Raw genomic sequence first — 24,741 nt, 5'->3', positions numbered from 1 at the left:
GGGTGCCAGGCCTCCTGGGTGCTCTTAGACAGAGCTTCCTATCCCTCCACCCTCAGCTTTGTGCAGTCACTGTTCATGCTGGGGACCGTGGTGCTGTACTTCTGCCACCACAAGGAGTACGTGGCCTCCATGGTGTTCTCCCTGGCCATGGGCTGGACCAACATGCTCTACTACACCCGCGGCTTCCAGCAGATGGGCATCTATGCTGTTATGATTGAGAAGGTGGGTGCCAGCATCCAAGCAGGTTCTCCGTAGAACCTGTTTACTTCATGGGTATGTGGGACATGGTCTACAAACTCTGTCCATCCTCTGTAATGGCTGGAGAGGTGCTGGTTTAGTTCAGCACCCACTTTCCCAGATAATTCCTCAAGATTCAGGCCATCTGGTCTTGACCTGGGTTTGGGGGCTCCCCTGAAACTTGACCCCCTACATACCAGGCCCTGCTCTCCCACCAGAACAAAGGCCATGGTGGGAGAAGCTGTGGATGACTTCCTTATGACACTGGAGCTGAAAACCACCAAACCAGACCCTCCTGCATGTTCTCCAGTTCTGCTTAGGCTCAAGATTAATCCCAGGCTGACATGGTCGTGACATTTCCCTTGGCCGGCCTGGGGACTGGACTTGGTTCTGACAAGCCTGCTCTCTCCTGCAGATGATCCTGAGAGACCTGTGTCGCTTCATGTTTGTCTACCTTGTTTTCTTGTTCGGGTTTTCCACAGGTAATGGGCTTGGTCAGGGCTGGTGGCGGGCAGAGCTCTGGCTACCCTCAGCTTCCTGAGGTCTCTGCAGGGGCTGGGTGGGGAGAGGCCCACTGGGGTGTGTATCTGCAGGTGACAGAGTGGATGGATAAAGAACGCACAGAAATGAGCAGGAGAACCTGGAAATGTGATTCATAAAATATTGTAAGCAATTTTAGAGGTATGAAGTGCTGCTTGCCTACAGTATAGCTGCATTTTGGCTTAGTTTTTATTTTATTTTTATTTTATTTATTTATTTATTTATTTAGGGTTTTTTTAGTTTTTTTAAGTTTTTATTTTGATATTATTTCAGATTTTCAGAAAAATTGCAAGAATAGTACAAATAACTTTTCTGTACATATTACCCACAATCCCCAAATTTTATCACATTTTAAAATCACTTTCCCTTCTACACACACACACACACACACACACACACACACACACACACCACTTAAAAAAAAAGAGTAAGCTACAGACATGATCAACCTTTTACCACTGGATAAAGCCTGCATTTCCTAAAAACAGGGATATTTTCTTACATAAACAATGTATAATGATCAGAATAAGGAAATAAACATCAATACAGTACTATTAACTAATCTACCAGCCTTATTCAGATTTCACCAATTGTCCTAATAATGTCTTTTGTAGAAATAAAAATCCCAGATCATGCATTATATTCAGTTGTCATGCCTCTTTAGTTTCCTTTAATCTGGAGTGCTTCCTCAATCTTTCCTTGTTTTTTTGACCTTAGCATTTTTAATGAGTAAAGGCTAGTTTTTACAATGTCTCTCAATTTGGGTTTGTCTGATGTTTCCTCAAAATTAGATCCAGGTGTGCATTTTTGGTCAGACTATGGAGGAAGTAACGTGTGTCTTCCTCAGTGCATTGTATCAGGGCTTCCGTAACGTTTGTTTAGCCCTTGTCTGGTGGTGTTAACTTTAATTACTTGGTTTTGATGGGCGTGATAAGTAATTTGTGAGGAGATGTTTTGAGACTAGGTAAATATCCTGTTTCTCATCACACTTTCAACCAGTAATTTTAGCATCCACTGATGATTCTCACCTGAATCACTTAATCCTAATGGTTGCCAAATGATGATTTTCTAACCCTGTCATTCCTTCTACATTTATTCACTGGCATTCTATTATAGGGAAGAGCTTTCCATTCTCTTACACTCATTTATTATTTATGTCAGTGTGGCCTCACAGATTCTTTTCTGTTTTTGTTCCATTTTTCATGGAACCTCACTTTGTTAAATGGGTTATAATCTTACTGTCACCATCTCGATGCTGAGATTGTCTGAGAAATCATCTTTGGGAGCCTCTTCAAGCTGGCTCCTGTGCCCTTCTGACACATCCACAGAATTTCTGGGCACCTGGCTCTGCTTTGATCCTCGTCTGAGTTCTGCAATTACTTGGTTCACATGTATACCCTCTCCTTTCCCCTCCCCACAGCCTGTTTTGGAATCTCTGTCTTGGAGTTATGGACAGCTTTGACTAGGAGCTTTGATTGATAGGGATGCGTGTGGGCTCTGGCACCCTGTGTGAAGGTCCTGGTCTATCAGTACCCCCAGGAAGGGACTTGGCCAAATGGGTTAATGGATACTGGATGTGCAGTAACCATGGGCACAACAACTACAGAAGCTCTCAGGCTCCAGACTACATTTTGCAAAGAAAAGTGTAGAATGCAGCAAGAGACCATTCTGCTCTGAGCTGCTTAGTCTCCATCATTCTGGAACGTGCTGGCTTTGGGGCACCCTCTAAGGGGGACAGGAAGACAAGGGTGACTGAGAAGCTGGGTGTGGATCCAGGACTGATACGTAAAGTTAGACAGGTTGTGCACTGTACAAAGGCAGCTAGATTCACATTGTATATGTACATTTGCATATTTTTTAAAACATTTTTTCCCCTAGCAGATGATGATAAAGTTCTTATTGTAACAAAACAGAATACAGTTGACCCCTGAACAAAATGGGAGCTAGGGGCACCAATTCCCTGCATAGTCAAACATCTGCAAATAACTTTTGACTCCCCCAAAACTTAACTACTAATAGCCTACTGTTGACCAGAAGCCTTACCACATATTTTGTATGTTATATGTATTATATACTGTATTCTTATAATAAAGTAAGCTAGGGAAAAGAAAATGTTATTAAGGAAATCATACAGAAAATACATTTACAACTATGCTGAATTTATCAGAAAAAAACCTGTGTATAAGTGGACTCTTGCAGTTCAAACCTATGTTGTTCAACGGTCAACTGTACTATGACGGTTTGCTGATAGTTCTGAAGAAGAGGTTTTTTTTTTTTTCTTTTTTAAATTCACACAAAATTGCCATATGGCGAGCAGCATTCTTACTGCAGACACATCCTGGGAGATGGGGCGCATCTGTTGGGGGGGTTCTGTCTTGGCTTCCATCCAGTTGCACCTGTCCCCGCCCCTGCCCTGTAGCGGTGGTGACACTGATTGAGGATGGGAAGAATAATTCTGTGCCGGCTGAGTCCACATTGCACAGGTGGCGAGGGCCTGGCTGCCGGCCACCCGACAGCTCCTACAACAGCCTGTACTCCACGTGTCTGGAGCTCTTCAAGTTCACCATTGGTATGGGCGACCTGGAGTTCACCGAGAACTATGACTTCAAGGCTGTCTTCATCATCTTGCTGCTGGCCTACGTGATTCTCACCTACATCCTCCTGCTCAACATGCTCATCGCCCTCATGGGTGAGACCGTCAACAAGATCGCGCAGGAGAGCAAAAACATCTGGAAGCTACAGGTGGGTCGGTGGGTGGGGTGTGCACAGCGGGAGGGCACTGGCTGTTCTGTCGCTGCTTAACACAGCGGGGGTGTATGAGCCCCTGCAGGGTTTGAAGAAGGGCAGAGAGCCCAGCCAGGCCTGGGGGATCAAGCAGAAGCATCTCTCCCAGTTGACTCCTTTCTGGCCCCTCTTTCGGGGTTTCCCTGCTACGCATCACCAGCTGGTATTCACAGACACTGTGTTTACTGTGACTGGGCAGTGCCCAGGAGAAGGAAATGGAAGGCTCAGCCCCATGGGATGCCCACCTCACAAGAGCTTGGTCTAGGGTGGGCCCCAGAGACCAGACTTGGGGGGAGCAGCTAAAATGGGGTTGATCCTGACAGCTCGTTTTTGAGCCACCTGGTTCTTAATCTGCCTTCCCACCTAATAATAAAAGCATCGTTCTAATTATTAAGTAGCAGTGACTCTATACCAGGTACTGTTCTAAGTGTTTTATATGCTCTCAGTTAATCCTCACAGCAATGCTGTCAAGTGGCTACAATTACTGTCTCCATTTTTGTGTAAAGGCACCGAGGCATTGAGCACTTAGGCATCTGTGTCCAAGGTAACTGCGATCTTCCTCAACTTACAGAGGAATGACGTCCCAATAAACCCACTGTAATTTGAAAATGCATTTATTACACCTAACCTACTGAATGTCACAGCTTAGTCCAGCCTACCTTAAATGTGCTTAGAACACTTAACATTAGCTTACCGTCGGGCAAACTCATCTAACATAAAACCTATTTTATAATAAAGTGTTGGCTATCTCATGAAATTTGCTGACTACTATAATAAAAGTGAGAAACAGAATGGTTGTATGGGTACAGAGTGATTGTAAGTGTACTGGTTGTTAGCCCCTGTGATCCCATTGCTGACCAGGAACTCCTGGCATCACGAGAAAGGATTGTATCATTTATTGCTAGCCTGGGAAAAGATGCACGTTCAAAACTCCAAGTATGGCTTCTACTGAATGCACACTGCTTTTGCACCATCATAAAGTTGAAATCATTAAGTTGAACCATCATAAGTTGGGGACTGTCTCTAGTAAGTAGCAGTTAGGATTCAAGTCAAGCTGTCTCATCATGAGGCCCTGTTCTTTACTACACTATCTGCCCCTCTGTGAGTAGGGAAGTCTGGGGTGAGACACTCTACATCACTCATGGGAGGCCCTGCCCTAACCCTAACCTGGCAGGCACCTCAGTGCCTGGGCAGTTCTGGGCCGGATGCGCTGAGCTTGGAGTGTGCACCTGTTGGGCTATGGAAACAAGCCTGGTATGGAAGACACTAGAGGTCCAGCTTGGGGGCACTGGGGCTGGGAGAAACTCTGGAGAGGTTGGTCTTGGAAGCTAGCCCCTGGACAAGCCTCTGCCCCTCAGCCCTTTGTGTCTTCCCACAGAGAGCCATCACCATCCTGGACACGGAGAAGAGCTTCCTTAAGTGTATGAGGAAGGCCTTCCGCTCAGGCAAGCTGTTGCAAGTGGGGTACACACCTGATGGCAAGGATGACTACAGGTGGTGTTTCAGGTAATGTTTAGGCAGGAATCAAACTGAGGGAGCTCAAGGGCTTAGCTAGATATCAGGGATCCACCCAGAGCCAGCTATGGGCACAGAGGCCATTCTAGGGCTTTGTGGGCATAGGGGACTCCCCCGCAGCCAGCTGTGGATACAGAAGCCTTCCTCAGGGCCTCTTGGGACCAGTCATGTGCATAGGGGACTCTCCCAAGGCCAGCTGTAGTTAGGTAAAGGGCTATCCCAAGGCTGAGCTGTGGGCATAGGAGACCTACTGGAAAATGAGGTGTCCAAAAGGGGTCATCCAATGATCAGAGTCAGAACCAGGAATCCAATATTTAAAGTCCTTGGGCCCCATGATATGGTCAGAGAATATAGCTTTGGGGGTGGTGTCTAAAACACAGGCCCTTTTCAGCCTTCCCCTTACCGGCTATGTCTCCCCATCCTGCTCTATGGGCTTCTTGGAATTGGCCTGTGGCACCAAGCCCTCAACCGGGAAGATAGGCATGGCTTTTAGGCCATCAGCTCCCAGCTCCCTTGTCTCCTTGCCCTGCAGGGTGGATGAGGTCAACTGGACCACCTGGAACACCAATGTGGGCATCATCAATGAAGACCCGGGCAACTGTGAGGGCATCAAGCGCACCCTGAGCTTCTCTCTGCGCTCAGGCAGAGGTGAGGTGTGAGGGAAGGGTGCTGTAGCACAGAGGTGGCCTGATGATGGGCAGGTGAAGCCTTGGGGTTCCTTGTTCCTTGGAGGCCTTCTTCACCCCGCAACCTGAGCCCCTTCGGCTCAGGTCTGATCTCACTGTTTGTGAGTTTGAGCTCAGAGCCTGGAGCCCACTTCAGATTCTGTGTCTCCCTCCTCTCTCTGTCACCCTCTCCTGTTCACACTGTCTCTCTCTCTCTCTCTCTCTCTCAAAAAAAAATAAAAATAAAAAAAAAAAAAAAAGAATGAAGCAAACCTAGTTTTTATTGAACACATTTTGAGTTATAACTACAATTTTGCACTAATTCTTTGTTTTTAGATTTTAGAAAATTGTGGTAAAATATACGTAACACAAAAGTTACCATTTTTAAGTGTTCAATTCATTGGTGTTAATTACATCCACAATGTTGTGCAGACTTCACCACTATTTCCAAAACCTTTTCATTATTTCAAACAGAAACTCTTTACCTATTGAACAATTACTCCTATTTTTCCCTCTGTCTCTATTCTACTTTCTGTCTCAGTAATATTCCATTGTATGTATATACCATGTTTTATTTATCCACTCATCTGTTGATTGACATTAGGATCGTTTCCACTTTTTTGGCTATTGTGAATAATGCTGTGAACATCGGTGTCCAAGATTCTGTTTGACTCCCTGCCTCCAATTCTTTTGGAATTAAACTGCTGGGTCATATGGTAATTCTGTGTTTAGCTTTTTAAGGAATGCCAAACTATGTTCTATAGCAGCTGCATTATTGTACATTCCCACCAGCAATACATGAGGGTTCCACATCCTCACCAACACTTGCTATTTTCTGGGTTTTTGTGGTAGTGTATTGGTTGTCCTCGCCACCTTACTGGATGTGAAGTAGTCAAAATGTCCATTTCATTCTCATGTTTGAAGACTATCTTCATTGAATAAAGAATTCTGGGTTAACAGATATTTTTCCTCTTTTTTTAAAAAAGTTTTTTCCAACGCTATTTTTCTCCACTGGTCTCCATTGTTTCTGATGGAAAGTAGCTCATTATTTGCATTACTATATGTAATATGTCTTTTTTTCTCTGGCTGTTTTCAAAATATTCTCTTCATCTTTGGTTTTCAGCAGTTTGACTAAGACGTGCTCAGGTTTGGTTTCCTTTGGTTTTATCCTGTTTGGCGTTTGCCTGAGATTCTTCAATCTATATGTCAGTGTTTCATCAAATTGGGAAACCATATATATTTTGCTTCATTCTCCCTATCTTCTTTTTTGGGGACCCCAGTTGCATGTATTTTTGATTACTTGATATTACCCCATAGGTTTCTGAGATTTTGGTCATGTTTCCTTAATTTTTTCTGTTTCTCAAATTTGATAAGTTTTATTGATCTGTCTTCAAGTTTACTGATACTATACTCAGCCATCTCCAAACTGCTATTAAGCTCATCCAGTGACTATTACATTTCAAGTATTGTGCTGTTGGTTTTTAAATTTCTATTTGGTTATTTTTTTTTTTTTTTGTAGTTTTCATTTCTTTTCTGAGATTCTCTAGTGTCCTCTCATCAAGACCATATTTTCCTTTGTTTGTTTGTTTTTTTTTTTTTTGAACATACTCATAATAGCTGATTTAAGTTATCTGCCTGCTAAATCCAACATCTGGGCCATCTTGGAGTCAGTTTCTATTGACTGCTTTTTCTTCCCCCTTACTGTGAGTCACATCTCCTTGTTTCTTTGCATGTCTAGTGACTTTTAATTGTATACTGGGAATTATGGATAATATGTTGTAGAGACTCTGGGTTGAATTTTTTTTTTAACAATTTTTTTTAATGTTTATTTTTCACAGAGAGAGAGAGACAGAGCATGAGTGGGGGAGGGGCAGAGAGAGAGGGAGACACAGAATCCGAAGCAGGCTCCAGGCTCTGAGCTATCAGCACAGAGCCTGACGTGGGGCTTGAACTCAGAAACCGTGAGATCATGACCTGGGCTGAAGTCGGACGCTCAACCGACTGAGCCATACAGGTGCCCCGAATTTTTGTTTTAATTGGCAGTTCAATTATTGATGATGAATCACCCTGAACTTGTATACACTTAGTTTTAAACTTTATTATGGTAGATATGTGAAATGCCAAGTTATTTGCCAATCCCATAAAACTTGTGGGACTGAACCTCCCAACTGTTTCCCCTGAGGATCTTGTCAGGGCTTAGTTTTAGGCTTTGTTAGGGTGGGTGGGTCTTGAGTAGACCTTACTCTAGGGCATGTAGAGTAAATAGGGTATTTCTGGTATTTTAGCTTGATCCTCATAGTAGGAAAAAAAGAGTGTTAATGTGGTGGTCTCTCCACTCAGTACTGCTCAGCTTCTGTCCCACTTTCAGCCCCATAGTGGCCACTGCCTAGTGAGCCTTATGTGATCTCACACTGTGCAGGTATGATCCAGCAACCCATCCCAGAGACTTCTGGACCTCCACCCCTACAGCTCCCTTCTTCCTCTTCTCCTGCACCCTGTCCCACAGATTCTAGCTGCTTTGGCTGCTCCAAACCCTGATCTCTTCTTCCTTAGCTCAGAGGCACTGCCATACTCTGTTTGGACTCCCGTGTGCTGCACCATGGTCAGAGAAATTGTCCCTAAGCAAAGTACCAGCGCAATCATGGGGCTCACTTTGTCAGTTTCACTTCTCTCAGCAATCACAGTTTCCAGTCTGTGTCCTATGTCTGGAAACATTTATTGCAAGTATTTTATCCTGTTTTATTTATGGTTGTTTACAGCAGGGTGGCTAGCCTAGTACTAGACACTCCATCAGAGCTGGAAGTAGAAATCTATTTTAACAAGAAGCTTACTTTGGAAAACTACTTAAGGGCGTAATCAGTTTTCCCAAGAGCCTCCTGCAATCCCGTAATTTTCCCATGAGTTTCACTGGAAGCACTTCCTGTGTCATGCCATAATACTTATTGATTATCTCTTCAATTGTTACCTGGTCTAACTTTTCAAAGATGGCTTTGTCTGTAATTTGAGCAGGTGTCCGACATCACTCCTATTGATTTTGTGAAACCCCACATCTTTAAGAGACTTGGTGTTTCACTTTGCAGTTGATTTGCGTTGTGTTTGCATGACATTGTTGGCTGCTTCTAACATTACACATTCACTGTAATATTATATTGGCTAAGTGGCAGGGATACACATATTCATTCATGTTACTTGGGGTTGGGGCCAGAGATGGTTAGAGGTTCCCTGATTTTACATTTATAATTAATTAGTGAATATTTCCTGAGGATTTTGCTTTCCTGTACAACCTTGTAACAGTGGACACTTTAGTAATGAATAGTCATATAATTCAGATAACAAGGAACTCTCCCACCCACAAAGTGTGTTGTGATTGGGAAGGGGTAAAGGAATGTATAAGAGAAAGGCCAGGAAAGAAAAGTGGTTAGTAGCTGAGCACTAAGGAGGGCACTAGGGAGGGCATGTGTGGGAGTCTTGGCATTAGGACTGTGGGAAGTGGGCACTGGGAGCCCCGTGCCTCCTTTGAGAGCCTTTGAGTTGGAGCTGGGCCAAGCAGTCTCTGAGGCCAACCAGAAGATTGTGTCTCAATGAGACCTGGCCTGTATCCCCATGAAGCCCAGCTTCTATGCCTGGGTTCCCCAAGGGATCATCCTTCAGGAGTTGATGCTTGGTATTAGATTGTGTTTGGGGGCAGGCCAGTGTCAGCCTGCAGGCCTGGGGTAAATACTGAGACCTGGAGACTTCACCTGGAGTGGTCATGATGGACCAGCCTCCCATATTCCTGACGCCTTTGACATTAGCAAAGGGGCCTGAATTGTGACCTAAGAGTGGGAGGTATAAATTTAGGCTGATTTTCCAGAGAGATTAGACCCAGGGTGGCCAACCAGAGGCCTGGGCTGACCAGGGCTCTGGCGGTGGGAGGAGAACGTGTGCAGCTTTCCCTCTTCACTGTCATTTTGCCTAGGTGGCTGGGAACCTGGAGATGGCTATGGGGGAAACAACTGGGCCCCCTTCGGGAGCTTCCTGCCCATATATGAGAGCCCCATTTAAGGCCTGGTATCATCATGGTTTCCTGGGCACTATTCCCAATTTGCTGTGCCCTGGTGGGGCCCGGTCCCCAAATCCTGATTCTTTGGCTGGTGTCCATCACCCTATAGCTGATGTGATGTGGAGCCACCATGGGGCAGGTCCCAGTGTTGCTCTGTGGAGACGTGGTCTCCCTCCCATGTGGGCAGGGGGGAAATGGAAGCTGGGAAAGGCAAGCAATGGGCTCCCATGAGGCCCCTGCAAGTCAGGTTAACGTGAAGGAAGAGAATTTAGGAAGTGCCAGAGAAGATGAGGCTCCTTAAGCAGGTAAGGAAAGAGGCAATGGCATGTATCCATGTGTCTCAGGAAGCACCGAAATGTCTGGGTCTCCTTTCATCTGGAGATTGGTAAGGCCAACAAATAAGTGTTTATTGCTGCTTGCAGCATCCAAGGCAGTAATGATGTTTTACCCTTCAGTTTCAGGAAGAAACTGGAAGAATTTTGCCCTGGTTCCCCTCTTAAGAGACACAAGTACAAGAGAAAGGCACCCTGGCCAGCCGGAGGAGGTTCATCTGAGGCACTTTGCAGGTTCCCTCAAGCCAGAAGATGCTGAGGTCTTCAAGGATCCTGCTGCTTTAGGGGAGAAATGAGCGACCCCTACAGGGTCCTCTTAACACTATTGGGCCTCAGGATATGCCACTGCTGCCATACGGCACTCTCAGCAGCCTGGCCTGGTCTGTGCCTGCCTCGGCACTTTCCTCGCCTGCCCTGGACAAGCTGTGTGAAGCACTGTTGGATGCCTGGGAAGAGATAGCCATCCAACCCTCACTGTCCCCAAGTGAGTCTCCTAAAAGGAAAGGATTTTGCTCGCTCTCTCTCTTTTTTTTTTTTTTTAACAGACTTTGTTAAGTATCATGAATGATGTATCTTTATGTGGACGTATGTGATGCCCCTATTTTATTTTATTTTCTATCACTAGGACTAAAAGTGAATGAGGCCCAGGAAAACACCTCTTAGAACAAAAGGTTAGAACACCTCTTAGAACATGTCCTTCAATGTAAAATGCCAAAGCTGTTCTCTGTATTGGGTTTAATACCTTCCTTGAAGAAAGCGGTCTGGGGGTGATGTCGTTTATTCCTCAGAGAAGGTGGGGGAGGCTGGCCCTATTCCCAGCTCTGGTGGAATCAGGTTTTTCCAGAGTGACTTCCTCCTTCTGTGTGATCCATCACAGTTCCAAAAATTTTAGCTCTATTGCTGTTCAGATGAAAGTATGGAACCCTGTCTCAAAAGCATGTGGCAAGAGTTTTTTAATGATCTTCTATTTGTTGTGACCATAGTCCTGCTCCCCTGCAGTGGTATGTATCTCCACCTCCATCCATCCTGTTGTCCATCAAATACATAAGTAAGTAAGCAAGTAAATAAATAAATAGGTAAATATCATATCAAGTGTGAACTTTGTGCCAGTCACTGGGCTAGCATAGCGAGTTGGCTCTGTGGTGTGTGTGTGTGTGTGTGTGTGTGTGTGTGTGTGCATACTACCGAGGCTGGGACAGTTAGTAAGGTTACACAGTCAGCAAAGAGCATTGCCTGGGTCTGACCCCAGGCAGTGTGACTCCAAAGCCTGGAACTTACCTGCAGTGCCAGGCAACCTGGCAGAGAAGGTGCTGGGGCATGCCAGTCCATCCCTGGGGAAGGGAGACGTGCTTCCTCTTGTGGGCCTGAGACCCCTCGCTTTATCTGTAAGCCTTTCTCTGAAGGTGTCACGTAGATGTCAGATATTTGCAACTTTCAGACTTACTCAGAGCTGGAAGGAAGCTTGTGGGTGTCCTTTTGTAAAATGAATGATCATAACCTTTTGTGTAAACCTGCGTTGTTTAAAGAAGGACACATGCAACTAGCCCATTCTTTCCCCTTTGTAGCGGTCACTGTCTCCTTATTTCTCTCTGTCTCTGTGTCCCTCCCTCCATCACCTGGAGGCAGGATGAGCCACAAGCCAGAATCCTCAATGGGGAGGCTGCTGAGCTCTCCTAGCCCGGAGATATCTGTGGCTTGCTAGGATGCAGACAGGGCTTCTCCTGACCACTGTCAGGGTGGATCTGTTCAGGCCTGAGGCAGTTGATGGAGCTCTGCCTGGCTCTTAGTCCTTCCTCCTTCTTCACTGCACCAAATGGGGTATTTCCTAGAGCAGGTCAAGGCTTTGGCCCATCCCTGTGTGCACTCACCCCTTCTCTTCCACCTCTTTCTTCAGGGGAGAGCTTGTGTGCCTGCCACCAGAGCCTGATGTCTGCAGGGCTTGGGGGGTGTAGGGAGGAGGTGAGGTTGTGCTTGATTCCTGCCCAGTATGTCCTTTGTGGTCGTTTTACAGTTCAGGGCAGACAGACGCTGACCCCAGTCTGGTGAGATGGGGCCCCACGTAGGGCAAATGTCCAGGGGCTGCCTAAAATTCAGGCCTCTAGGGAGCGAGATTAGGGCGGGAATATCTAACGGCTGCCCTTTTCCCTCTTGCTGCCCCATCCTATCCGGGCCACGGCTGCATTTCCCCTTTGTGTTTTGTTCCGCACGCACAGCGCATCTGGGAGGTTCCTTTGGTCACTGTTTTCTTTTTTTTAGGCTCTGCTTGTTTCATGCACCGTCACAGAAGGAGCTGAAGTCACTGATAAAGGGTGGGCACAGCATGGCTCATGGCTGCTACAAGAAACGAGGAGCTGGATTGCGGAGGGCAGTTTATTGGTCCTTCCAGGTTCCCAGGCCCCGGTGCTGCTGTGACTGAGTGCTAAAAGTCACCCATGTGGTGTCCAAGGCTGAGTGCGCAATACTGGGTTCTGCGGGGCTCCAGGCTTGGCAGAAGAAGGCTGGACTCCTGGCTCCACTGTTCTATGAGGGCCCCAAACACGGGTGGGAATCCGTCTCACCTGCAGCCCCAGCAAGTGCAGCCCGGGGTTCCATTGGCGGAGGTGTTGTCTTTGGTCTGGGGTGCTGACTCAGCTGAGCTGGGTCAGTTCCCTGCCTGACCGCACTGGTGACAGCATCCCCAACAGGGCCCCTTCCCCCTTGAGGCTGGACCAGCGCAGCCTTCTGTGATTAAGGGGTCAGGGCTGACTCAGCGGCTTGGGGCCTGACTTGCAGCTCCTGTCTGCTACCCCACCGAGCTTGTGTGTCACCCAAGCTCATCACCACTCCTTGAAAGTGCCTGGATCTCTTGCCTCCCAGTCCTGCTCCTGTTGTTCTTCCTGTGTAGGCAGTCCTCCCTCCTTCCAAGTTCAGCCCAAATGCTCTTGCTTCCCTGAGCCCATCCCTGACTTCCCCATGGGAGGGATTTCCTTCCCCCTCAGTGACCTCAGCCCTTTTTGTCCTTATGACCTGCCTAGTGGGGCCATGGTTCCTGCCTGAGCCTGTCTCCTGTGTGGCCCACAGTTTCTTGAGGGTGGAGACTGCTTTCTCCAGTTCTGAATCCTACACTGGCCCCTGTTTCCCTGCCTTATCTCCTACTGTGGGCCCTCACAATGTGTTGGTTTAAACGGGATTGAATGCAAACCAGCTCAAATGGCAGGAGCTGCTGTTTCCTTGTATCTGGGGTAGGAGGGTGGGGGGTAGTGGCTCTGACTCTGTCGTTGACCTGCTCCCTGCTCCATGCACAGCAGAGGAGGCTCCCCTTACTCCTTGCTGGGCACAGTGAGTGTATTTGGGTGGAGGACAGGGGCCTTTTAGAGCAGCTCTAGCCTGGTATTTGAGAAAAAGTGCTAACACCAGGCAAAGTGTAAACATTGAAATTTGGCAACAGCTTCACCCCTAGGGTTCTGAGGCAGTGAGAAGCAAGCTAAAAGGGACAAGGGGCTGAGTCAGAGGGGCAATTAATTGAATCTTAGAGGGAAGACGATGATTGATCCAAGATCAGGCTTTCATGAAGGAGTTTCAGGCAATGTTTGTGGGAACCGGGCCCCCCTTGATGTCAAACTGCAAGAGCGGGGACCCTACTTCACCCACACTAAAGCCTCTTGGCCCCAAAGCCAGATTTCCTGCCCCTTACCGGCCACAGGTCCTGCTGCCCCGTGGTCAGAAGCCTGAGCCTGCTTCCTGCCTCTTTCCAGGCCTGGCCGGTTGTGGTGATGAGAGCCAGAGGGCCTTGCCCCAGATGACAGTTGGGGAAATCCCTGCTGCATCAGTCACGGGTGCCACATCCCTGTCAGCAACACTTCCTGCTCCCTCCCAGTCCTGTCTTGCCAGCGGGAACAGGTATGCAATTCCTGAGTGACAAGAGACAGGCATGGCTGCCCCAGCCTTGCTCCACCCCCTTCACAGCTGCAGCCTGGGTGAGGAGGGGGGCAGAGTCTTCCCCATGGTCTGGCCTGTTGGCAGGTGGCCCAGGTGGTCCAGGAGAATCAACTGGGATGATAAAGCCAATATGAATTAATAGCTGTTATTGTTTCTTGAGTCCTTTCTGTGCTCTCGGCCTTGTTCAAGTCCTTTCTGTGTGTTTTCTCAAGTAATTCTGCAAGGTGGATTTATTATGCACATTTCACAGGTGGGAAACGGGAGGAATGACTGGCTCAAGGTCATATAGCCAGAAAGGGGTGAGGCTGTCTGGCCCCAAGGTCTGAAGTGCATAATATCTGGTTGTAAGCTTTGAGTGGGGGACTTCCTTTGTCTTTGGAAAGGTCTGATCCCAGACTTTGACGGACAGATACCAAGTCTCGGGCTGGCCACCTTTGGATCAACCAGGCCAGTGCTTGGCTGTGGCCTTTCCTCCCAGAGCTCAGGGCAGAGCACTTGACCATTCATTAGGCTCTCTCACCAGCATGATCTCTTTGACTTTTCACAGCATCCATGGGAAGTAGGTATTATAATTCCCATTTCTCAGTTGGGGAAACCGAGGCTCATGATACACCAAATACAAGAGAGAAAAGAGTTGGGTCCAGAACTTCAGCCTTGGCACCTGCTGCCTCCCCTGCCTTCTTCCAGGTTGGGCTGCTGTGTGGGTGTGGGGGTGACTCAGGCAGGGCATGTGGGTGGGCGGGCGCTGCAGCTATGGCTGGTGGGTGTGGCCTGCTTGGCGCCTAGGGCAGGTGGCCCAGCCAGTTCTGCCTCCGACGCCTCATTTCAGCCATCTCCCTGCCTATGATGAGAGCCTCCCGCCGCCTCAGCCATAGTCCCTCTGGGGGTCCTTGGGCCTGGGACATGCGGTGATCTCAGAGCAAGGGCAGCCACCACCACCCGGACCTTACCAGGTGAGTCCTCACCACACATGGCAACCAGTGCCCTCCAAGGTCCTAGAGGACCCTAGGGCAAAGACCTAAGGGGTCCTTTAGGTCACATCCACCCTTTGCTGATAGGCCTTGGGGGAGGGGGTGGGAAGCAGCTTGGATCTCTAGCAGGAGAAACATAGTTAGACGTGAGCTCTTGGCCCAGGGCACAGGTTCTGTGCCAGAGCACAGGTTCTGATGGACCCAGGAAACTTCCCTGAGGTTTGGAGATCTTGAAGAGGGGGAAAGGCTCACACCCTCCAAGGGGCAGAAGTGAGGTTCTTGTCCCCACCAGCAGGCCCCAGGGATGTGGCTTTCCGGGGCAGGAGTGTAAGGGGGTAAGGATGAGATGAGGTAGCCCAGAGCTTGAGAGAGACAAGGCCCAGGCAACTCACAGGTGCTGAGCCAGCAGCTGCAGGGGCTCCCCGTGGCCCCCAGGCCTGGTCTGTCTTCCAGGGAAGGCCATTCCAGTCAGTATCAGGACTTGGGAGGCACTTCCCAGGTGAGGAAGCCCAATCCCAGAGACAGGGAGGGCAAGGCAGCGAGAGAGTCCCACAGGTGAGAATGCAGGGTTTGTGGGGTGACTCAGGGAGCTAATTATCACTGCTAATTATAGCTTCAGACCAGAGTTTTCTTGACCCTCTCCTGCCCAGCTTCCCAGAACTGCCCCAACTCATGGGCCCACGGCAGGGAGGAGGGAGCAGCCAGCTGTCATAGGTGAGAGCCATAGGGTCCTTGGGGTCCAATCAGCCCATTTATCAGAAGAGAAAACAGAGGCCCAGAGAGGGGTAAGAGACATGCCCTCCATCCCTCTCCTTCACTCTTGGTTTAGCTCAACCTTTTAGCCGTATCTGGCCATAGGCCACTGTGGGCTGAGGAAGGTTGTAAAGGCCACCCAGCCTCATCCTGTAACTGTGGATACAGTCAGGGACCCACATGATCATGATTCTCTCTCAGTAGGATACTCCACCCACCTGGCCTTAAGGCCCCTCTTCAAAGGTCCTTGCCCCAAGGTACCTGCATTCCAACACCAAAGCCCTCCCCTGGATAACTCCTCCTTTCCCAGGGCTGCTAATTTTGGGGGAGGATGCCTGTCCCATTTCCCAACCTCACTGTGGTCTGATGGCGAACTGCTCTGGACACTTTTTCCAGGAACTTTTCCTATTTGGACCAAGGTTACCAGTGGCCCCGGCTCCATCTCACCCACCTGGACTCTTCCTATAGAAATTTGTCCTCTGCCCCCACCTCCATGACTCTGAGGGAGTTCTCTGAGGGCTGTTCAAGTTGAGAATGCCCCCCCCCCACCATTTACTGTAGAGTCACCTCCTGTCCACACAACTCTTTGCCCTGTCCATCTCATCCTACATGGCCAGCCTATGCTTACCCATGCCAATGGCCTCCATGGCAGCCTCCTCCCAGCCCCATGGCCTGGTCTCCTCCATCCTCCACTCCACCTTCCTCTAACATGGCTGTCTCCTATGTAACCCAGGGCCCTCCTATGCCCCACTGCCCTTGGGACCAGCCGCAGCTCCTGACTGATGTTCCAGGCCCATACAACATGGCCCCACCTACTTCTGAGCCTCTCCCTGCCAATGGTCCCCATGAACTCCCCAGGTTCTGCAACCACACCAGCTTCTTGCCACTTGCTAACTTTCTTGAGCCCTGGTCTTTATTCAGGCTTTCCTATACACAGAAACCTCTAAGGTCCCCTTAGCGTCCTCAAAAGACATGTCAGTCCCTCTCTTTAGCATATCCCTCAGAGGGATGCCAACATGGCATCCAGCTCCATCAGTATGAACATCAGTAAAACAGTTCAAGACTGAGGGGCTGCCTCCTCTGCATTGGGGAGGGGGCTCCACTGCTCCCTTCAGGTGAGAAGGGAGTCCAATGGACAGATAGCTACAAGGCCGGTTGCACTCAGCTCTGGGTGGATGACACAAAGATAATCAGTGTGTTAGCTGCAGAGACCACCAGGGTGCTAAGAAATCCAAAACACCAGAGAGGCTGGAGGCTGTATTACTATGAGCATAGTGTCTAGAGTAAAGGACGTGATAGTCTTATTCTGTTGAGGATAGCTCTGAACACAAAATCTGATAAGGACATTAGAAAAAGCAGAGCTAATTCTTGGGAGTCCACCTGAATATTGGTGGCTGGAGATGATGTCTTGAGAGAAGCTATGGGCATGGTGGTCTCTACCTAGAAGCTCTGTTGGGCTCTCCTAGGATGCACAGGAGCATGGATGCTGGAGTAGGGAGCAGGAGAAATTGCGGGGATAATCTCCCTGTCCCTGGGAAGAGTTGGCAGCCTGGGAAGGTGGAGAGTGAGATCCTTATCCTGGGGTATGATCAGGGGCCACATGGTGACACATGGGGGTCTGAAGCCCCCTGAAGCTCCTCCATGCCTACTCAACCTAAGCATCTGTGCTGTGATTGTGTTCCAGTCATGAATGTCCACACTAAGGAGATGGTGCCCCTCATGGGCAGAAGAGCTGCTGTCCCCAGTGGGAACCCTGCCATCCTGCAGGAGAAGAGGTCAGCAGAGATTACACCAACCAAGAAGAGGTAGGGCTGGAGGGCTTGGTCACTGTGGTGTAAAGGCACAGGAAGGATCCTGGTGTCCATCCTCAGGGATCACTTGCCTGGGGTAGACCTAAGACTCTCAGTTCATCTGGGGTGACTTGGTGTCCAACTAGGTATAAATGGGGGGGGGGGAGGGTGGGGAAATAGCACTGCATACTCAGGGGGCTGAGCTGGGGAAGTCAGTACAACCAGAATAATCAGGGAGGTCTCCCTGGAGGTATCAGAGGCACTGATGCAGAAATATTCAGGAAGGCTTCTGGGTGAAGCAAGGGATTTCTGGAGCCATCCTTGAAACAAGGAGCAAGAAAGCACATGGAAATTTCAGGTAGTCTGGATCCCCAAGTGGGTACTTTTTTTTTTTTTTACCTACACCACCTACTTTCCTGTCCACTGGGTGCTGAGCCACAGCTTATTCAAGCCCTTTAATACCACCTGTGTAATGGGGACACCAGCAAAGGCACCAACTCATAGGATGATGGTTAATTGAGGTTGTTGGCATAATGCTCTGTGCCTGGCACATAGTCAGTGCCCTGCACATGCTAGTGTTGATAGTGTTTTTGTTACTTGGAGATTCATCTTCACCATTGTCATTGTTATTATTATTCCAAAGAACCCCTGGGAACCGGATGGGGCTGGGATGACTATGACTACTTCCCAGATGGGGATGTGGAAGAAGCAGGAGCAAGGAAAGTACTTCTTCAGGGTCATCCCTGGCCCCTGAGATGCCTCCATGGCAGTCCCCCACACCCTCAGCTGATTTGGTGCCCCTCAAGCCCAAATGGCCCTCCTCCCCACAAGCTGTGCTTTCACTAGACCCCGGTGAACTCCAGGTCTAGTTCAGCTCATTTGTCCTGCCTCCTCTGTGTCCATTCCAGGCCCCCTCTTGGGCCAGATGTGAAGTTGGTGCTTTCCTTTCTGTCTGTTGTTTTGAGTAATAATCACTGAAGTTTTTTTTATGCACCAGGGCCCAGGCTGGGGAGACAGAAAGAATGCCCATCCCTGCTCATAGTCTGGTGAGAAAGGCACCCAGAAGAATGTGGGAAGTGTCCTGACAACCAGGCAGGATGGGGTCTGAGAAGGGGTGGGTCGTTCTGATCCTATGGAAAGTCTCAGGGCACTTCCTGGATGAAGTGGTTTGAAATGGGTGATGGCAGGTGGAGAAGAAAGGAAAGAGCATCCCAGAAAGAGGCTAGGGGTGGAGACCAGCGAGGGACTGTATAGCTGAAGTGCTTGGTGGGTGGAGGAATTTTGGGGAACATGAGTCTCATTGGAGCTGGGTCTTGGGGATTGGTTAAGAAATTTAGACAAATCTGAGGGCGGTGGGGAGCCTAAAGGGATTTTGTGTGAGGTTTTCATTTTGGAAACGATACTCTGGGTGATCTGTGTGGATGATGGTTTGGAGGGGAGGCTGGGAGCAGGGGGATGACAAAGCTCTTGGGAAGCCTGAATGACAGGTGGTGAGGTCTGAACCTGGGTGATCAGGGATGGAGAAGAGGGGGTCGGGTCAGGAAGGTATCAGGATCGTGGGGTCTGCAGGATCAGCTACAAGAAGTTGGGGGACAAGGAGGACCAAGAGACATCCCTTTCATCTGGTGGGGGGACCTGCAGGGATGATGGGGCCATCTCTGACATGCTCATGTCAGGAGAAAGAGCAAGATGAGGAGAGACAAGCCAAATTCAGATGTGAATTTTGGCTGAGAAGTGTCCAAGGGACATCCAGGTGGAGGCTCCATCCTGGACTGTAGGAGAGAAAACTGAGTGGACACTGAGTTCAGACAGGTATTGGCATGACTGTGGGGACAGCCTGGACCTGGGTGGGCTTGCTTGTCTAGGTAAGGGCAGAGGTATCCCTGAGCTAAGCCACCAAATACCACCCTCCTGCCTCTTTCCCTTTCCCCTCTCACATTCCTAGGGGAGGTTTGGACCTCAGGGAAGGATTTCAGACAGGGTTTCAGGAAAATCCCAGGATCTTTCCACAGCCAAACTGCCTTTTCTGAGCCTATCCCTGTTCATGACTTAGCTGTAGACCCAGCTCTACCTATGGCCTCAAAAGCCAAAGGCCTGGGTGTGAGGTGTGGCTGTTGTCTCCTGAAATGGTAGCCCCTTCTTCCCAAGAGCTCTTTGAGGGCCCTCACGTGCCTATTTCTCCCCATACCCCGAAGGTTTGAGCATCTCCCTCAAAACTGAGTATAAGACTCAGCCTAGAAAGAAAAATAAAAATTCTATGTAAATAAAGAAGGCCAGTTTGATCAGTAAGGGAATCTGTACTAATGGTGGGATTGAAGACACCAAGAGGTCTAGGTGGGGAGAAATTTTTTTGGACCTGGAGCTTTTCCTCAACCATCATGCTATTTCTCATGAACAGCTACCACTATGGCCTCCTTACTGAATCCTGGGCAAGGTGACACCCTGGGATAGAGGCCCAGGCTGATGAAAGGTATGGAGGAATGGGTCTTTTGGAGACCAGGGCCCTTGGGCATTTCTTGGGACAAAGTGGTTGGCCACACAGGCTCCTTCCCAGCTCAAGGGCAGTTCATTATCTTCAAAAGGGACAGAAATGCAGGAGACATGGTGCAGAGCTGTATGCTCACCTGAGTTAACAACACACTTGTGGTGCCCTCTGGTCTGGATCAAAGGTAGGAACAAACAAACAGCATATGTTGCATATTAGGAGCTAGGATGGCACATGGCCAAGACTTCACCATCTGTCATGATGGCAGGTGAGATGTGACATGTGCAGTGGCAAATAGGGCAGGTGTGGGATGGCCCTCATGATCTAGCAGCTCCCCATCCCAGGAATTGGGTCCTTGCTCACAGTCAGTTATCTCTCCAGCCCAGCTCTCAACACTCTTGTTCCCTGCCACCAAAGACTTCCTTCCTCAGACATAGTCCTTGCCTTCCTGCCATGGAAGCTTTTCTCATGTTGTGCTCTCTGCTTCTGGGGATTTTTCCAAGCCACAGATCTGCTCCAAGATCCAGAGCAAGTCGCACAGTGACAGAGCACAAAGCCTATTCTTGTCCCTGCACTCAACTGAAGAACCTTCTCTTCCCCTGAGATCCCATAGCCCAGCTCCTCCCTAGAGAGACTGAGGTGCCTATTGGGATGATGTCCTAGCTTTGGTTGAAATCTCTGAGGACAGGATCCATAGAAGGGTCATCTCTTCCTTCCCTGCTCCCCAGGTTTCCTACACTGAGCATATTAGTAGGTTTTTTTTAAATTTTTTTTAAATTTTTATTTATTTTTGAGAGAGAGAGAGAGAGAGAGAGAGAGAGAGAGAGACAGAGCTCCAGAGGCAGAGGGGCAGAGAGAGAAGGAGACACAGAATCAAAGCAGCTCCAGGTTCTGAGCTGTCAGCACAGAGCCCGACGCGGGGCTCGAACTCACGAACTGTGAGATCATGACCTGAGCCAAAGATGGCCGCGTAACCGACTGAGCCACCCAGGCGCCCCTAGTAGTTTTTAAGTAAGTGGGTGAGTCAGTGAAGGAGCAGGTGAGACAACAAGAGACAGAGGGGGTAAGTTGATGATTAAGTGTCCTGGTGGCTTAGCACAGTTCCTCGGCATGAGGGAGGACACTTCACAGTAAGATAAGGAAATATTTCTTCCCCTCCCTGGGGGCCTTGTTTTCCAGGCCTGGAGTAGATAGATGCTGTCATGATCTGATTTTCTGTTCCATCTTTGAGGCCCCTTTGGACTCTGGGAGGAGGCCCTGAGAAGGAGGAGAGGTAGAGGAGAGGCAGGGGACCCTTCCTTAGTTTCATGTGCAAGACCGAGAAAAAGAGAAGAAAGCTTTGAGCAATGAGAGCCCAACAGGAGTCACTTGAGGGATGCAGCCTCCCAACATTTAAGGTTTAAGGTTTAATCCTACCTGCCTATTGGGCCAGTCTACCAGTCTCTGCATCTACCCACTGATCTGCCCACCCAAGTACTCATTCCTCAGCCATCCATGCATCCATTCATCTAGCCTTCCATGTATTCATGCATTCGTGCGCCATCTACTCATCTATCCACCTTATTCACCCATCCAACTAATCTGTCCATCTATCTGACCAGCCATTTTTCCTTTCTCGCATTTATCTTTCATACGTTACCTGTCCATGTTCTGCTCCTCTGTTAAGTCTTCTGAGTGTCAGAGCTAGTGCTGGGTTCTGGAGAATCAAGGACATTGCAGTTGTAGTTCCTCCCACTGAGGATCTTACAGCTGAAGGTCAGTGTGTTGTCTGGAGCAGGAAAAGAAATGGCCTCATTGTGCTATGCCCTGGTCCGATCCGTGGGGCCAGTTCTGACCAATTCACTAGAACAGTAGCTCTTCAGAGCGATCTTTGCCCATTTGTGCACCATTTAATCTCCAGCTCCTAGAACAGTGCCTGATACACTGTGGGTGCTCAATAAACGTTTATCGAGTAGATGCACTACTGAGGAGCCCAGGCAAGCAGGGACAGCTTTAGGGTGGCATTTCTGGGGCACTCCAGGGATGCCAAGAGTGGTGATCAGACTGGATGACCTCTGATGCCCACTTCAGCTGCACAGTCCATTCGTGGATGATTTTAGAGCTGTCCTGGCTCCAGAGTCCAGGCCTTAGGGATTATCTGGCCCAACTATTCTCCATCCTGGGGGCATACAGGAGGTAGAGGCAGAGACCGAGGCAGACTAGAACCCAGATTTTGGGCTCCCCACCAGGGGTTTATTTCTCTTTTGGAAGAAGGATTTGATTTCAGGTCAGATCAGAATGTTCCTCTGATGGGCAGAAGATAGGAGGGTGAGGCCCAATGTACTAGCCAGCCCCGTCTCCCACCGCATTTCTGTCCCCACCCAAGTACTGGATTTGTTCTGAGACTTCCAGGTTTGTGTGTGCCTGGAGAGGAGAGGAATTCTCCAGGCAAGACCCAAGTCTCCCTCCTGTCTGCCCCATCCTGGGAAGTGCCTATGTTGGGCAGTTTCCACCTGCAGCTAATCCCTAGAGCTGCTTTGGCTGGAAGATCCAGAGGGCTGAGGGGAGAGCAGTGTGGATAGTGGTATAAACTTTGAGGCTGGAATCAGGAGTCAGGTTCTCTGACCAACTTGGCTTCTAGCCTGGTGGGGCGACTATGGATGAGCTGCTGCTCCAGCCTGAGCCTCAGTTCCCTCATCTGTAGAATGGGGCCATGATCCCTTCCCTGATGTCCTTCCTTCTGAACTTGATATGGCTGGAATCATACCTTGGGAGCTCTTCTGTGGTCTTGTGAGAAAAGGAGGGAGTGTGTTGATCCTTCTGGGCCTGAAAGAGGCAGGCAGCAAAGGCACTGAGGAGAGAGGCCAGGTGGCAAAAGGCCATCGTTCCCAGGTGAGGTCACCGAGCCAGCAGGTATGCTGCAGCAGCCACGGCGTGGGGAGTATTGCTACAACTGACCGCCAGCCTGATCCTCACTACTCTGGATGTCATGAGAAGGCTTGTCCCTGAGTGTGTGACTGTGGGTTCCGAGAGTGGGCGTGTCTGTGTTTGTGGGCGTGTCTAAAGGTGAGGCCGGGCTATGTCTGGTTAGGGAGTCCTATCTTGGGTCTGTGTCTTGCCTCTCATGGGGCAGTAAGTCTCCCTTTCCTTGGGGCTTATCCAGGTCACAGACCCTGTACCCAAGTCTCTCTTCCAGCCCTGGGAGAAAGCATGCCCTTCACTTGCCCCTCTACTGCTCCTTGCCTCCACTGTCCAAAGTGCTTTCCTGACTTTTCCTTCTCCACAAGGGGTTCTTAGCCCTATACCTGGAACTTTTATATCCACTCACTGCTCTAGATCTATTTTCTGTGCCAACAAAACAATATGAGAGGTGGTCAAAGGGGGTTGAATGAGGGGGTGGGGACTGTGCCCTGGCAGCCAGGAAAGGCCCTTGTAGATGTCAGCATCTAGGGACCTCTCCCTGGTAGGGCTCTTCAGATCTGAGGCCAGAGGGGCAGTTGGGGGGCATGATGGGAAATTGTGGTTCTTGTTGCCATGTTCACCAACGCTGGTGGGTCCTTTGCACCTGCAGACAGGCAAGTCCCCTAAGATGTTAGGCCACCCCGGTAGAGACCCCTGTGTTCATCTACTCAGTATTTTTAGTGACAAGAGTCACCCAAACCCAGCTTTGAATCTTGGCTCTGCCGCCTGCCTGCTGTGTGAGCTTGGGCAAGTCGCTTGACCTCAGAGCCTCCTCAGGCCCCCCTGTGGAATGTGGATGATTGGGATGGTACCCATCCTCAAGGGCTGCTGTGAGGGAAGAGTGAGGCCACGAGGGATGGGGTCCAGCACAGAGCTGGCCGAGAGCGAGTGCTCTGTGTGGCTGGGCGCTCTTGGAAGCAGGGTTGCAGGACACACAGGTGAACAATCTCTGCCCCAGCTCTGATGGCCTTGCTTGGGTGTCCCCACAGTGCACACTTCTTCCTGGAGATAGAAGGGTTTGATCCCAACCCCACAGTCTCCAAGACCTCTCCCCCCGTCTTCTCCAAGCCTATGGACTCCAACATCCGGCAGTGGTGAGTCCCGGCCCCCCTGCCCAGCCATCCCCACCCCCTGCCAACCCAGCCCTCAGTTCCAGGGGGCAGGGGCAGTGACTCATTCTGGGCCACGTGGCCAGGCCCGGTTGCGGCATGCTACCGTTGTCCAGTTTTAAACTCCTGTGTCCCTCTTCCTTTTCCCCACCCTCCAGCCTCTCTGGCAACTGTGATGACATGGACTCTCCGCAGTCCCCTCAGGACGACGTGACAGAGACGCCGTCCAATCCCAACAGTCCCAGGTGAGCTTGGCCCTTCCTCTCATCCCACGGTGTTCACCAGGTGGGTGTCAGGGGCACGGGCACCAGGACCCAGGAGAGAGAAAGAAGCCTCCCTTCCTGGGGGCTGGGACGAATGTCTGGGCCTGTGGCTGCGGCATGTAGGCATTTTTGTGGGGGGAGGGGAGTACTACATTTTATAAACTATAAAAAGTATTACCCATTCATTGTGAAGCATTCAAGCCACAGTATGAAGCAGAATGAGAACTTTAACACAATCCCATCTACGTAACTTAAAAATATATGCATATAAACCATGAAACATCATATGCATTTCTGCAAGAACACACACAAACAAAAGAATGTGCGTTACTATGGTTGCCTATTCGGAGTGTGGGGGCCCAGAGAGATAGATTTAAACAATTCAGACACCACAAAA

At 49.4% G+C, this 24,741-nt stretch overlaps 2 protein-coding genes across 11 annotated transcripts in view; both read left to right on the top strand.

Annotated features, from left to right (window-relative positions):
• Nucleotides 1–11,203, top strand: part of TRPV1 (transient receptor potential cation channel subfamily V member 1) — a 36,920-nt gene extending 25,717 nt beyond the window's left edge. For all 9 annotated transcript variants that reach the window (XM_040455574.1, XM_040455573.1, XM_040455572.1 and 6 more), the window contains 6 exons: nt 57–222; nt 653–719; nt 3,197–3,519; nt 4,940–5,067; nt 5,609–5,724; nt 10,239–11,203. In XM_040455574.1, coding sequence (XP_040311508.1) covers nt 57–222; nt 653–719; nt 3,197–3,519; nt 4,940–5,067; nt 5,609–5,724; nt 10,239–10,411 — 973 coding nt within the window. In that variant the 3' untranslated portion in view covers nt 10,412–11,203. The remainder of the gene's footprint in view (nt 1–56; nt 223–652; nt 720–3,196; nt 3,520–4,939; nt 5,068–5,608; nt 5,725–10,238) is intronic.
• Nucleotides 11,204–14,766: 3,563 nt separating this feature from the next.
• TRPV3 (transient receptor potential cation channel subfamily V member 3) overlaps nt 14,767–24,741 on the top strand; it is a 42,603-nt gene continuing 32,628 nt past the window's right edge. The window contains exons 1-4 of one of the 2 annotated variants that reach the window (XM_040455554.1): nt 14,767–14,986; nt 17,442–17,562; nt 23,962–24,066; nt 24,240–24,326. In XM_040455554.1, coding sequence (XP_040311488.1) covers nt 17,444–17,562; nt 23,962–24,066; nt 24,240–24,326 — 311 coding nt within the window. In that variant the 5' untranslated portion in view covers nt 14,767–14,986; nt 17,442–17,443. The remainder of the gene's footprint in view (nt 14,987–17,441; nt 17,563–23,961; nt 24,067–24,239; nt 24,327–24,741) is intronic. The other variant, XM_040455553.1, reaches the window with a different exon arrangement.

This window comes from Herpailurus yagouaroundi, unplaced genomic scaffold, assembly GCF_014898765.1.
Source record: "Herpailurus yagouaroundi ecotype Mexico unplaced genomic scaffold, PumYag 215, whole genome shotgun sequence".
Classification (NCBI taxonomy): Eukaryota; Metazoa; Chordata; class Mammalia; order Carnivora; family Felidae; genus Herpailurus; species Herpailurus yagouaroundi.
The sequence above is the reverse complement of the archived record's forward strand: the minus strand, read 5'-3'. Positions and strand labels throughout refer to the sequence as shown.